The sequence below is a fragment of the Gopherus flavomarginatus genome, chromosome 1 (genome assembly GCF_025201925.1).
Source record: "Gopherus flavomarginatus isolate rGopFla2 chromosome 1, rGopFla2.mat.asm, whole genome shotgun sequence".
Taxonomy (NCBI): Eukaryota; Metazoa; Chordata; order Testudines; family Testudinidae; genus Gopherus; species Gopherus flavomarginatus.
In genome coordinates, this window is record NC_066617.1 from 289084238 (window position 1) to 289097645 (window position 13408).

General features: G+C 38.8%; 1 protein-coding gene across 2 annotated transcripts in view; it reads left to right on the forward strand.

The window, feature by feature from the left end:
• OBI1 (ORC ubiquitin ligase 1) overlaps window positions 1-7434 on the forward strand; it is a 29895-nt gene extending 22461 nt beyond the window's left edge. The window contains exons 6-7 of one of the 2 annotated variants that reach the window (XR_007773749.1): window positions 4643-6274; window positions 7361-7394. Coding sequence is in view for 1 of the 2 variants with exons in the window: in XM_050948392.1 (XP_050804349.1) it covers window positions 4643-6197 (1555 nt within the window). In the remaining variant the exon portion in view is untranslated. Of the gene's footprint in view, window positions 1-4642 lie in introns of both variants that reach the window. The other variant, XM_050948392.1, reaches the window with a different exon arrangement.
• Window positions 7435-13408: the final 5974 nt, after the last annotated feature.

The window sequence follows — 13408 nt, forward strand, 5'->3', positions numbered from 1 at the left end:
AGTCCTCTTATAGCAGTGCCCAAAAACATTCAGCCAGAGTTGGTGTAGCTTAATCTTATAAGGATGAGACTCGCTCTGTAACCAGCAGGAGTGGTTTCAGCAGGTAGTAATTAGACTAATTTATCTTTTTGAAGAAGAACATTTGGCCCATTTTTCACATTTATGTATTAAAACATCACAACACGACTATTAAGAACTAGTCGGTGTAGAGCACTAATGTTGCTTTCACTAGCCTCCATGCCACTTGGTCCTGTGATGCTCTAAGGAGTCTTATCCTTTCAAAGGTAGCATGCCCTTTCCTCTCATTCTGTATCTTTCATGTTCATCCCACATTCCATTGTCTGCCCCCCTTGCTCAGTTCCTGGTACACCCTGTCTTCTGTTGGTCTTGTGATGTTTAGCCCCTTTTTGTCACCCAATTCTATTTTTTTTTTCACCCTTGATCCCAGTGTCTCCCTGCTTACTTCTCCCTCCTTTTCCTTCTCTTCCTCTCTTCCAGGGACAGAAGAGGAGCAGCTGCTGTCTAGAGCTGTGGCGATGTAGCCTTCTATCTTTGGGGAGGAGGTGCTGCTGCTGAGAGGAGGAGGATAGTGTTGTATCTCTTTGTGCTCTGTCCCTTCTCCCCCCCATACCTGCTTCCTGCCACAGAGCAGCTCTTCCCCTCTCTCCTGCCCCTCACCCTCTGTAACTAGAGGACAGTTTAGCAGAGGAGATGCCTGCAGAGAGTTCACAGCAGCCCAATTGAGCCTCTTCTCCTCGTATCCCCCCCCATTAATCAGTCCATGGACCCCCCTAAAATCTGGGAGCCCACAGGTTTCAGAGGCTCTGATATCTTAGCAGCTGTTCAGGGCCTAGCTAATAATTCCAGGGTGGTTTAAGTCTATGCTGGGCTTTGCAGGGTTTTGTAACATGCACCACATCCCCTCCCTCACTCCACACCCTGTGGAAGATCCCTGTATTTCATGAGTGTATATACTAGAGGGCCGTGGGATTAGTTGCTATTTTGATCTTGAATTCCTGTCTTGTCCCCTCGAAATCAAAACCGCCATGTTATTTTAGTGCTTTGTATATGGTTAAAGTACAAAGGGCTTGTTTGCTTTAGTAGTTTTATTATACTTACTCTGTTGTATAAGTTTAAACTATGCACGTACAGAGCTGAGGGCATAATTTGGCTTGCAGAACAATTATTACTGAGGTGATGTGGGAAGGAAAGAATCTAAGCTGAGTTTGCTGGGCTGGTAGTTATTGAAACTAAATAGACTTGATCTGGAGTTAGTGATAGACAATAAACATGAGTCCGAACTGCCTTTAGTTTTACATTGTCACTTTTCTGAGTGAGATCACACTTTTGAATCTCACTTTGATTTAAATATGACAGGGCTATTGAAGAACAGCTTGCAGTAGTATCTGCAAAGGAATGTCAGTTCTTGTTACTCAACAGAAATACTTGCAGCTGGTAACTTTTTGCAGAGGTAGATGAGGAACTGGCTGTTTAACTTCTCATTGCCAGCTTTAACTTGCAATAATTTTTTGTGGATAAAACTCAACTGACGAGAGAACTTGAGAGAGGGAGTGACTTTATATATTTCTGTTGTGTGGGACCATGCATATGGACCTCATTAGGCTGGCAGCCTACTACGCTTGCTAGGGGTGAAAGGATGAATTTGAGATATAGGAATAGACTAGATACAGGCTTCCTTTATAGATTACTGTTGGGTTTTTTTAACACTGAAAATATTGGAGACAGAGTCTTTCAACAAGCATTATTAAGTACTTGCCCTAAAACATTCATATTGCATATCTGCAGTTCTGTTGATGGGCTTCTCATGATATCCACAAACTGGAAAGTAATTCTCCTGAAAGTGTTCGAACCTATCTGTGTTCTTGGCACGCTGACTTGGAGCTTGGATGTCAAACAGATTGGGTTGTTTGTTTTATCTTCAGATCACAGCTTTCTCATTAAGACACTCCAATGTGTGGACAGTCACTATAACCACATAGAACTTTTCCTGGCCATCAAGTAATTTACTTATATATTTGAACTAATATGTCTGGCTGGGGGAGAAAAAATAGTATGGAAGCCTTGAAAATTTGGATTTTAAATGCACACAAGCCTCAAAGTAGGGATAGAAAGTTGCTCTACTACTTTGATGCTTTATTGCGGGTGTAACTATTTGTAGGTGGTCCTTTTTCTAGAAACTCAAATTCCCAGACACGTCTCCCTACAACGATTAACATATTAGCAATGCTGCTTGCTTTTGAATGACAAACTTCATTTTTTTTCCTGAGGACACGTGTTCTAAAACTTGCACTTGAGACTACAATGCTTCCTCTTGGTAAGCAAATCTGAGGTTGTCACTAATGCTATTTGCATTAAATAAACATATTACACAGTTCTTCCATTAAAAAATTGCCAGGTATGCATATAAATGTAAAACATGTTTAATTTCTATGTTAAAGTGTCTGTTACAACAATCTCTGGAAAATGTTGCTTATTCTGCATAAGCAATTTTCATTTCTCTCTGGTGATTACACTTAGCTTTTAAGCTAATCATGACTATAGAGTGTGTGTGTGTGTGTGTGTTGCCATATCAGATGAGACATGCATCTACTGTGCTAGTTTATACAGTGGCCTTTACCAACGTCTTCAGAGGAAGTAAAAATAAATACAGCACAGTGCCCCTGGCCTGGGAAGCAGGGAAAAATCTTTCGTGATCCTTGCAGTGCTCAGATAACTCACTGTGGTATATTTGATTTATCTCTATTTGAGTTTTGAAATTAAGGTGAAAAACAAGCCAAGATATGTTAACATAGTGAACTTTAAATCTAGTCTGTTTAAAAAAACAATGAATGAAAAGTGGCATCGGGTACTCCACCTTTCTGAGTCCCTTGCCAACATATGTGGATTTACAATCAGTGTTATTTCTTTTTAAAAACATTTTCCCCTCCCATACTGCTACATATGAAAGACCCACACCATGAGGAAGAACTTACTAACTATACAGGGAAAATGGTGAAACTGACTACACACAAAGTAAACCAAATTCAGATATTGTGTTGTTCTAGGTTGACTGTCTCCCTTTAAACACATGTAATAGCAAAGTTATTCCTTATTTAGAAAGCAATGCATGGCTATATATGGAAAGCTTGTCTTGTACTGGTTTGCCCCTTTGAGCTGAAAATGAGATTTGTAGCCAATTCCGTAGGTGGGTGTAAATCATGGTTTCCTCCCTCTCGTAGCACCAATGAGGTTGATGCCACATCCAACTTCTTCGGGAGTTTTGAGCACCCCCGGCTTCCATTGGCTTTGGCTGTAATTGTTAGCATACACCACCTCTGGAAAATCACTCAGCTGGTGTTCAGGGATCAGAATTCAAGAATCAAAATCTGACTCAGTCCTTTGCTGGCAACACACACGTTGCTCTGTAGCAATGCCTCTGGCTGTTTCAGAGATGATATTCACAGACTGGGGATGCACCTGCATTCAGACCTCATTGGCCTGAGAGTTGTGATATGTAGGGCTGGGAAACAAAAGTTCGGGGATAGGAAAGAGGTTCCTTATATGCACAGAGGCTCCAAAGAGGACCTTATATGCACAGTCTCTGTGCCTGGTAATAGTCTCTTGTAAAAGAATGCAAATCAGTGCTTGTGCATAGGGGGAAAAGCAAGTAGCCCAGCATAAATAGATGATGTGATTTTAAAGTGGCTTCAGGTTTTTCCCTCCTCATAATATCCGAACTGAATTTGTTTTCTTTCTGTAAATTAAAAGTCTCAGGTGGAGCAGGAGATTCCCTCATGCCTATCTGTCAGAGGCAGGTTAGAATTGGGTAGGCATATAGGTGACCTTCCCTAAAGTAAGAGTGGGGTGGGGGTATCTACACTTTCTTTTGTAACTTTGCAAATGAAAATATGCTTTAGCTAGAAATTGTGCAAAAGTATTATGTGCAACTCTTGCAATCACAAATGCCAATTTTATATATTGGAATCCAGAAAGTGTGATTAGATTGACATTATAATGGTAAAACCTATAAAACCAGGTAGCACTGAACTAAGTTAAAGTACATGTGAAGCCCAAGGAGAGGCTGAGATGAATGTAATTGAAATGGTCCAAATAAGTATTTAAAACCACCTCTAAGGATTGTTGCAATTTCTGAATTTCATATTGGCATTTTATATTTGACAAGGTGACATTGTGTAAGAAATGTATTGTAAAACTCTGCTCTACTGTAGGAAAATGATTGAATGTAAATATTTCAAGATGTGGACCACCATTCAAATGTTCCCATAAATCTTTGCCATTGTTTTAGGGGATAATTCTTCATGCATATTTGAGTTGAATTGATAGATCCAGCCCCTGGAAGGGTAATCTTCTGCTTGTTATTGCTTCACTATAACTTTGAGTGGTAGAGGTGTTTCATGTATTCACCTCCCACCTATACAATATGATTTTTTTCATTACTAGATGGTAACTACAATCTTGAATGGGACTATATTTTTTTACTTTCAAATTAACATGATGTGTGTTGACAGTATTGTCTCTTCTTGAAACTAGATTAGGAAATTTATTTGTGTCAAGGTTTGAAAAAATGTAGCAGAAATCAATTCTTTCTACTGAACATTTTCTCTCTTCACATTTCTTGCAGGTTTGGTAGGTTTACAGCAGCTGCACTTCAGTCCAAAGTAGAGCAGTGTGAACGTGAAATGAACCGTCTGAAAAAAGCACTGGAAAGAAGTGACAAGTACATAGAAGAACTGGAGGGTCAGCTTACGCAACTGAAAGGATCAAGCGGAGAAACCCAAAATGTGAGTACTGTTAGTGAGAGAGCGCTTTTCACAGATAATACAGGAAGTGAAAGCAGTGAAGAAGACATTGCATCATTGAAAAGCCAAGTAGAAAGATTAGAGAAAAAGACTTTAACTACCAGCCAAAGTCCTGACAGTCCTGAGCAATTGTCAGGTAATGGACTCTTAGATGGTGATGGTGCTTGCTCAAACCCTGCTAGTCAAGAGAGTTCAAATGGGCCAGTCACGCACAATCGTCCGACAAACAAAGAACTATTTTCAGGGTGTCAGGAAGTTCTCCTGAATATAGCTGCGACAAATATGGATGCCTGTTTAGAACCACAGTGGGATAAAGGTGAGGATTGTGCACCATATAAAGATGAAGAACTTTATGAGCTTCCAGCACCATGTACACCTTCTTTGTCTCTCAGTTGTCTCCAGTTGAACACCCCTGATATCAAAGAGAATCCTCTCGTAAAACAAGAGAGTATGGGGAAGCCATCTGCCTTTCTAAGGAAACTGGAGTTTGATGATTTTTGTGACACTTCAGATGATTGCAACAAAGATTCTCCAGAACATAGTGCAAGCCCCTATAACAGCCAGAAGAAGGTGACTTGTTTTACTTCAGCAAAGCCAGTGTTTTGGAATAGCTGCTCAACAAACTATGCTGAAAACTTAGATTTTGAAGGTTCAGAGCAAAACGCAATTACTAGTCATTCAAGAGAGCCATTGGCAAAGTCCAGAGATAAGCATGAACTTCTTTTATCTAAAAGATTACATACTATCCGCTCTTCAGAAATGAACCGCACAAGAACGTCCAGTGAAGCATCCATGGATGCCGCTTACCTTGACAAAATTTCTGAGCTGGACTCCATGATGTCAGAATCTGACAATAGCAAAAGTCCTTACTACAACTTTAAGTCCTCTGAGCTTGAGAATCCTTCAAAGTCAACACAGTGTTCTGAACTCCTTAATGAATCAGATAAGAAGCTGGAAGAAAGGAACAAACAAAACAATGTAAAATGTCCTGAATTAAGTGAGCAATTGGTAGATTGGAAACCTACTACATTTTCAATCCTCTCTCCATCTGGACTAGACATAAATGAACACTTCCCATTATTTTCAGGCCAAAATTCAGAAACTAGTGAAATCAAACCTCAGAACTGTTTATTTCAAAGAGAGTTTTCCCAAAGTTTTCTTTTCAGTAACTCGCAAAGGCTATTTGAAGAACAAAAGTTGGGTTCCTCTATTTTTAAAGTGTCATCTGAGATTCATAATCTTCACAACCAGCTTCAGTCTCCTTGGGCTTCTTCCTTTATTCCTGAAAAGAAACATAAGAGTGTCAATCAGTCAACCAAAAGAAAAATTCAAAGCAGCCTTTCTAGTGCTAGTCCCTCAAAAACTACTAAAAACTAACTCTTATTAAATTGAAGTTAGTAGTCTTAGTGCCAACATGGGAACATTTAAAAATCCCCAAGTGAACTTGATTTTTGGTGAGTTCCATGTGACCTGATTCTGTCCCTTTTGACCAAGTGAAAGCAGAATATTCTCTCAGCACCCCAAATTGCTTCACTTAGAGAAGAATCATTCAGAGCTTTCTTCTTTGATAGGTTTTGTTTTGTAAATTTTTTTTTTTAATTGTCAGGTTATGTGAAGTTCTCTTTGAGCAGCAGTTATGTCCTCCTTGAATATGACCAATTTTAAATGTTCTTGTTAAACCAGCCTTTTATATGGGAAAGGACTTGCTTTTAAAAGTTTAATTTCCTATGCTACACGGTAATGGTAATTGTAACGCTGCTACTGGTAATAATTGTTCACTTGCCATAAAACACTGTAAATTGTTGTTGTAAAACTTTACTTCCAGAGGAAACTGCTACTGCTGCTTAGACCTATTTGCATGGCACTATTGTATACTGAAACTATAGTTTAAAGTGTGTATATAATGTAGCAGCCTCTCTCTTGTTTCAGTGTTTCAGCATTTCAGTTAGAAAACCTCTCTTCCTTAAGACTGAAAACATGGCTCTTTTTTTTTTAAGTTAAGCACAATTTTTAATTTAGTTTCCACAAAGCATTGTTATTCAGAACATGTTCAGTACGCCTGTGTAGACCATAAAAATGGGTTTGTATGCTAATGACTTGTTTACCTAATGGGCACTGAACATTTTACATTAATACTGTACTGTTTTACATTAATACTGCATGCTTTTCTATGTGAATTGAATAAAGGATGTCATCAGCACTATAATCTTTGATGTTGCCTCAGATATTGGACTAGCACAGGAAGAATTGGAAAAGTTTCCTTTTTTTATAATTTTGAAAACTGTGTATAAAACTTGGGTTACAATTTTTGAATAAATTCACATCTTCCCCCTCCCTGTTGGAGGCATTGCCATTCTGGTGTCAGCGTCAATGCAGTTGGTGGAAATCGGTTTCAGCCTTTCTGGAGAGTACTGAATAGGTCCACATAATTGATGATCTGCTACAGAAAGGAGACCAATTAAGCAGCAAAGCAAGATTGGTCTCTTTGCATTACCATATACTTTATTGTGTTTAAAATTTAAATATGCTTTTTATCTTAGACATGGAATTGTCATTCTAAATGGACCCCAGGATGGCATTTCTTACAAATGGGCAGATCATGTCTATCGATGGATCGAGGACAAGAAATCCATAAACTGTCTTTTTAGCCCACCTGATTAGAGGGATATACAGCTGGAAACTCTTTGGACTAACGCTATAATAATAATATTGTAGTTCTGTCAACAGTTGGACCTAGAATATATTTTGCATTTTCTATGAACATGTTCAGCAACAAGTGTGGCTTTACTTATGTACAAATATCTGTTCCAAAATGGTCATCAATGCCACAAACACAATATCTCAGCCGCAGCTACAAGCCCCAGTACCAGACACCAGCCGATTCTATAGCACCTCTGACTGTAGCTGATGCTGGGTCAATCCTCCAAGAAAAGGAATGTTTCAATGTACAGTCTTAATTTATACAGTTCAAAAATTAAGGGGCCATCCTGTTCTGGACACTAATTCTGGCTGGCTGTCCCTAGTTAATTATGTAAATCACAGGATTACTTTGTGTTAGCGCTTTTTTCAGAGACCATGTTTACCTTCTGTTTAAAATATCATTGCACTGTTTGTAAATCATGCAAGCACACATGCAATTGCCAAATGCTGGGGTTAATTTTTATTTTGATTCTTTGTAGTTGTATGACCAAGCGCTTGGGTCTTTGAAATGTAAATTTTTGCACTTCATAATCCATTCAGTTTGTTTTACACGATGTCATTTTAACTTTCGTTGATAGGGTTAAGTAACAACATGAATGGTTGCTGGTGTCTTCTCTAAATTCAAGTCAGAATACATGAAAATATTTATTGTGTGGGTAATCCTGGTGATTTGATTTTTAAGCAGCAGTTTTGATAGACATTGTTTAGTTTTAGTCATGCAAATGGAAGAGACGTTAAGAACTAAAAGAAGTGGTAAATGGGCAAAGGTTTAAACTTGTATCCCTTTCTGTCTTGTCCACCTCAGCCCCTTAATACTCTGCAAACTGAAGTACGTGCTTCACTTTTATGCACTTAGTAGTCCTAGGGTATGTCTGCACTGCAATTAAACTCTTACTGCTGGCCCCTGTTTAACTGTGATGTAGACATTTGGACTCACACTGGAGCCTGGGCTCAGCTTGTCTCTCTTAACAACAGAGGTTGGTCCAATAAAAGATATTACTTCACCTTGTCTCTGTAAAACACCTAACACACTTAAGGGTGCTATGTCAATAAATAGTAATATATAAGCAACTCCTTTTTTATTTAAAGTTTACAGAAAGGATTGGTGACATGTACAGCCTATACATTAAATCACATACAGTGAAACAACTTTTTTTTACACAATTGAAAATGACATAAAATGTGTTAATTGTTTATAAGTTTTGTATTCTTCAGGCTTTTTACTGCTCCTCTCATCCAGTCTTTGGCTATATTTAATTTTTCACAAATGTATTTAAATACAAGTGTTAATCTTTGTTGAACTGTTCTTACATACAGTTAAGTAAGAACATGTAGACTCTCTCTCTCACTCACAAGATCTGACAAAAATTAAACTGTTGTGGGCTTTGATCTAACAAGAAATAGACAGCTGGCCTGCAGCTTACTAAGAAAATATTCTTAAGTTCTACAAAGTTTTTTTTCTAAGTCAGGCTAGGTCCTGCTGAAACAAACACTGTTAAAATCTTTAATTCTGCTGTGTACAGTAGCGGTCAGTAAATAGGCAGTTACAAGTTAACTTACTATGTGGGTTAGTTTATTGCACAAGATATGTAATTTCCAAATTTTCAGTGGCAGTGAGGGAGATATCCCTGTTCCCTTTTCCTCTTTTGGTGTACAGACCATACATGGCAATATGGTCTTCAGGGAAGAGGTGGCCAGAGAGCATCATTAGCACCAATCCTTTCTCTAGTCAGCATAAGGAGAGACGTAATTCCTTTCTCTTTGTTTAAAAGTGAATGCCACCTGTATTCTAAAGGAACCTGGCTTTACTGCTACTCATCACCAAATCAAAGCTGTTCATTGACTCCTGCAGTTAACTATGTTCCTTCTACTAGGGGAAGCGCTCTCCAAGATTTTTTTTCATTTTTTTGTTTTGTTGAATTTTGTAAGTGTTTGGCTTATAAAATAAGATTATTTTTAAAAGAATTTGTACCAGACAAAGTAGTAGATTGAAAGATGTGTTGGCTAGGGGTTAGAGTTGCCTAACTGGCTTCTTAACATTAGGATGAAAAGTGCAGCCCTCAAATGTCTGCTATGTTCCAGAAGCACTTTAGAACACCTGCACAGATGATCTTAGTGAAGCCTTGGAGGGTGTGGTGTGTTAGAAACTTGGTGACCTAAGCTACTCATGTAGGGCTGTGACTTCAATGTAAAAAAAAAAAAAAAACAGCTTTGCGGGCAAGGTTGCAACTCTCTCCTTCTCTTGGCGTACATACTACTATAGGCCTGTGCAAAAGAGAGTACACCAATATGCAGTACAAGTGATGTAATTCAAACAGTTGGTTTAATAAATTTTAGTTTTCCCTCTGCTGTTGTGGTGGTTGTATCAAGCCCTTCACTTGAATACATTTTACAGACAGCTCTTCAGATGAAGAGGTTTAGTGATGGAAGGGAGGGAAGAAAGAAAGCTAGAAAAGACCTGTGTGTGAGAGAGGGTTGACTAGGATGGAAAAGGGAGGAAGGGGAGAAGAGAGGTGCTGGAAGGGAGCAACCCCAGAGAAGCAAATCAAATTTGAGAATTATTTTCAGGATTCTGGTATCTCCTACTTTAACAAGTTGCTTTCACATGCTGTGTGCCTGCTGTCTAGCAAATACCAGAATGCTTAGGGAGAGCAGCAGATTTTATATATATAAAAATAGGACAAGCAAATGTCAATTCTAACAACTTCCTATTAGCTTATGGTGAGGGCAGTGTTTCCCTTTTTTTTGCATAACAGCTGGGCTAGAATGAAGAGAGAGGAGTCTGGTTCACTTTTATTTCTAGTCAGTTTCATTTTTACACACATCTTAGTGCCTCAGTCTGGGTTACAGCCCCTCAAGAAATGAGTTTAGTTTTTTTTTTTTTTAATTCCCTAAGAACTGCAAGCCCAAAAGCTTTGGTAATATTTTCTAATGAGCTTAAATTGTGTAAAAGCATAATTTTAAATAAGCCCTTTTAACTGTGTCCCCAAAATTACAGGGGTGTTCCTTTTGAAAGAACTAGCATGGATCAAGGATGAGTGGAAGTAGGCCCATATCTCTCTGTCTTTTTATTATTCCCTCCTTTCCTTGTGTACTATCTCTGGTACTTAGTTTCCCCCTTCAAAACAGGACCTTTATACGGAAGGAAGAAAATATCCATTTGTAGATGCGGTAGGCTTTCTCTGCTTAGTGTATTCTCCCCCAGTTTATGTAAAGATGGGCTAGTGTAGCCTTGGGCTAGTCTGGAGTAGATTCTTTCATCAGCTGTCAGGCAAATAGGAAGGAGTTTCTTCTCCATCCCCATCCCCAAATCAACAATGTCACTAACGCTGGCCCAGCTATCTACACCTTATAGTCCCGCCATGTCTAGGTTAGGGCTGAAAGTTACACTCTTCACCCCTTGTATTTACAGCAAACTTCCCTCGGTGTGGTGCTTTCAGTGACTCAATGCGACCTCAGTTCTTTCTCCTCTGGTCCCCATCCCTCCCCCCCCTCATGAGCAGCACAGAAACCTTTTTTTTTTTTAAACTGCTAACAAAACCTGGTGATTAAGACACGAAACTAACAAAGAGTTTTTCTTCCACCTTAACCTTGCACACAAACCTTTAACAAATTAATTAATCCTAATGAATTAACACTTCATTTATTTAAACGCGCTCCAGTTCATGAATTAAATTTTCATGCAGTGATTAAAGGCTGTTAAAATATGCATGATTTCGTTAAAATTTTATAATAAATCAGGGCAATGTGTTACATGACAAGGCAACTATTTCCCAGCCCCTCGGAACGTGCTTTGATTTGTGCAGAGACTGGGAGGCGAGCGCATCGCTCTGTATTTTGGCAATTGAACAGATTTCAGAGCGCCTTTAGATTTAACTTCTGATCGACCTTCTCCCCCTCTACAAGCCCCTCTCTGAGTTGTTTCTTATGTAAGGAAGCAAGTAGCTACGGGGTAGATACGGCAGGGATGTTGTAAGGGAGCGCAGTCTAAGGGAGATGAAGCAGAGAGTGTTCAATTGTCTGTTTGTATTTTATATATATATATATATATATATATATATATATATATATATATATATATATATATATATATATATAAAACACAAACAATCAGCAATACTTTTACCGATAGTGCTTAAATGATGCTGAAGTGTAATGTGATCTGGAGACTTTTATGCTGCAGGCCCTTCACGGTGTGCCTTTTAATTAGCGTATATCACTTAAAAATAGTAACCAGAAACTTTACCAGACAGAGCTAGAACGGCAATATTTTCTACTGGACCCAGAACTAGCTCCTCTAGCCCCGTTGTTCTCCCGAAAAGGGACATTCTGAATTACCTTGGGACCTAACTCACAATCAAGAGTTTCAATTTTTAATATGACAACATTCTACACTTTGGCTGCAAAAGCAATTATTGCAGCTTGTACAGCAGTAATTAGCAGGTCTTTGCTGATGTAAGGAAAGTCCTCATTAGGACATGCAAATACTTTTTGTGCATTCACCCATAGGGCTTTTTTTTTATTTTCAAGGTAGGTTAGTTTAATCATCTAAAGGGAGAATAGCGTTTATACTAAATGGGACATTGACTTTCAGTAAACCTTACCAAATAACACAGGTACCCTGGGCTTGCTTTCAGTGCTACCACCAACATGCAGAGAAATTTTAAGGTAGAGCAAATAAAAAGTCAATCTAATTCTTGAAGTAAAACTGCACCAGAGATTAATGCAGGATCTTCTATAAACCCCTAAATGACTTTTTCTTTAAAGTCAGAATATATAGCAAAGTATGAGGAGACGTTGGAGCTTAATATCCCAAGCTTTAGTATATTCATCTTTTGGGAATCCTAAAAAGGGAAATCAAATACAATGGGTTACAGTAATTAATTTATACATCGTTTTACTGTGGGAATAGGGGGTTTACTTTATTAGCTCTCGGGATAGGCAGTGCAGTCAATTAAGGAAATCTGCCTATTTCTTACATTTGAAACAGGAGAAAAGTACCGGAGACAAGTAAATGCATAGATAGGTAGATAGGTAAATATGCGTCCCTTTATCGAGTATGTTTGCCCATAAAAGTGGAGCTATAGCATGGTCATATCTCCAGTGAACTCATGCTCGGAGCTTGCAAGTTTATTACCATCAGTATTCATGAGAATGGAAGTACCCACTAGGAATAGGAATAACAGCGAATATTAAAATAAAATAAAATATGTTGCCAGGCCCGTGAGATGTCCATACCTCTGCGATCTGAAAGAGAGAGAGAGACTGACGGACTTTCTGTGTGGATAGGTATGTGTATTTGCAGGTGTAGCCTGGGGCTGTGTTGGTGACTGTCACAGAAACTGGAAAACGAAGAAGAGAAAGAGCTGCACTGAGGACAGAGCAACAACTCAACCTAGACGTATTTGCTCACAAAGCCAGCAGAGAGAGGAGTGAAATCTGAAGTGCACAACACCACAATCGGCTGGATCCTGCGCCCATTGAAAAAAAGAGTAGTTTTGACACTTATCTCAGTGGAAGCAGGATCGGGCTCATTTTAGGCTTTCTCTTTGAAAAAGTATCTGAGGGACTGAAAGAGGATTGTGGTTTAAAACCATCCCTTTGAAACGTTCTCTCTTCCTCCCCTGCCTACACTCCCATCCCACTATTCACAAAAGTGCCCAAAGTACTATGAATGAGGCTTGGTTTATCTTTGATTCAGCCATTTGTTTTATTATTATACCCGAGGAGCCCCGGAGACTCAAATAATTTTTTAGACTAAAACAAATGTGAAAGTCTCGCCTCTCTCTACCTTCCACTCCCGCTCTTGGCCTCTGTTAGGAAGAGATCAGAGAAGAAAGAGTTGATTGAGTCTTAAACTTTGAAACTAAGTTCAATGTCTGAAGACT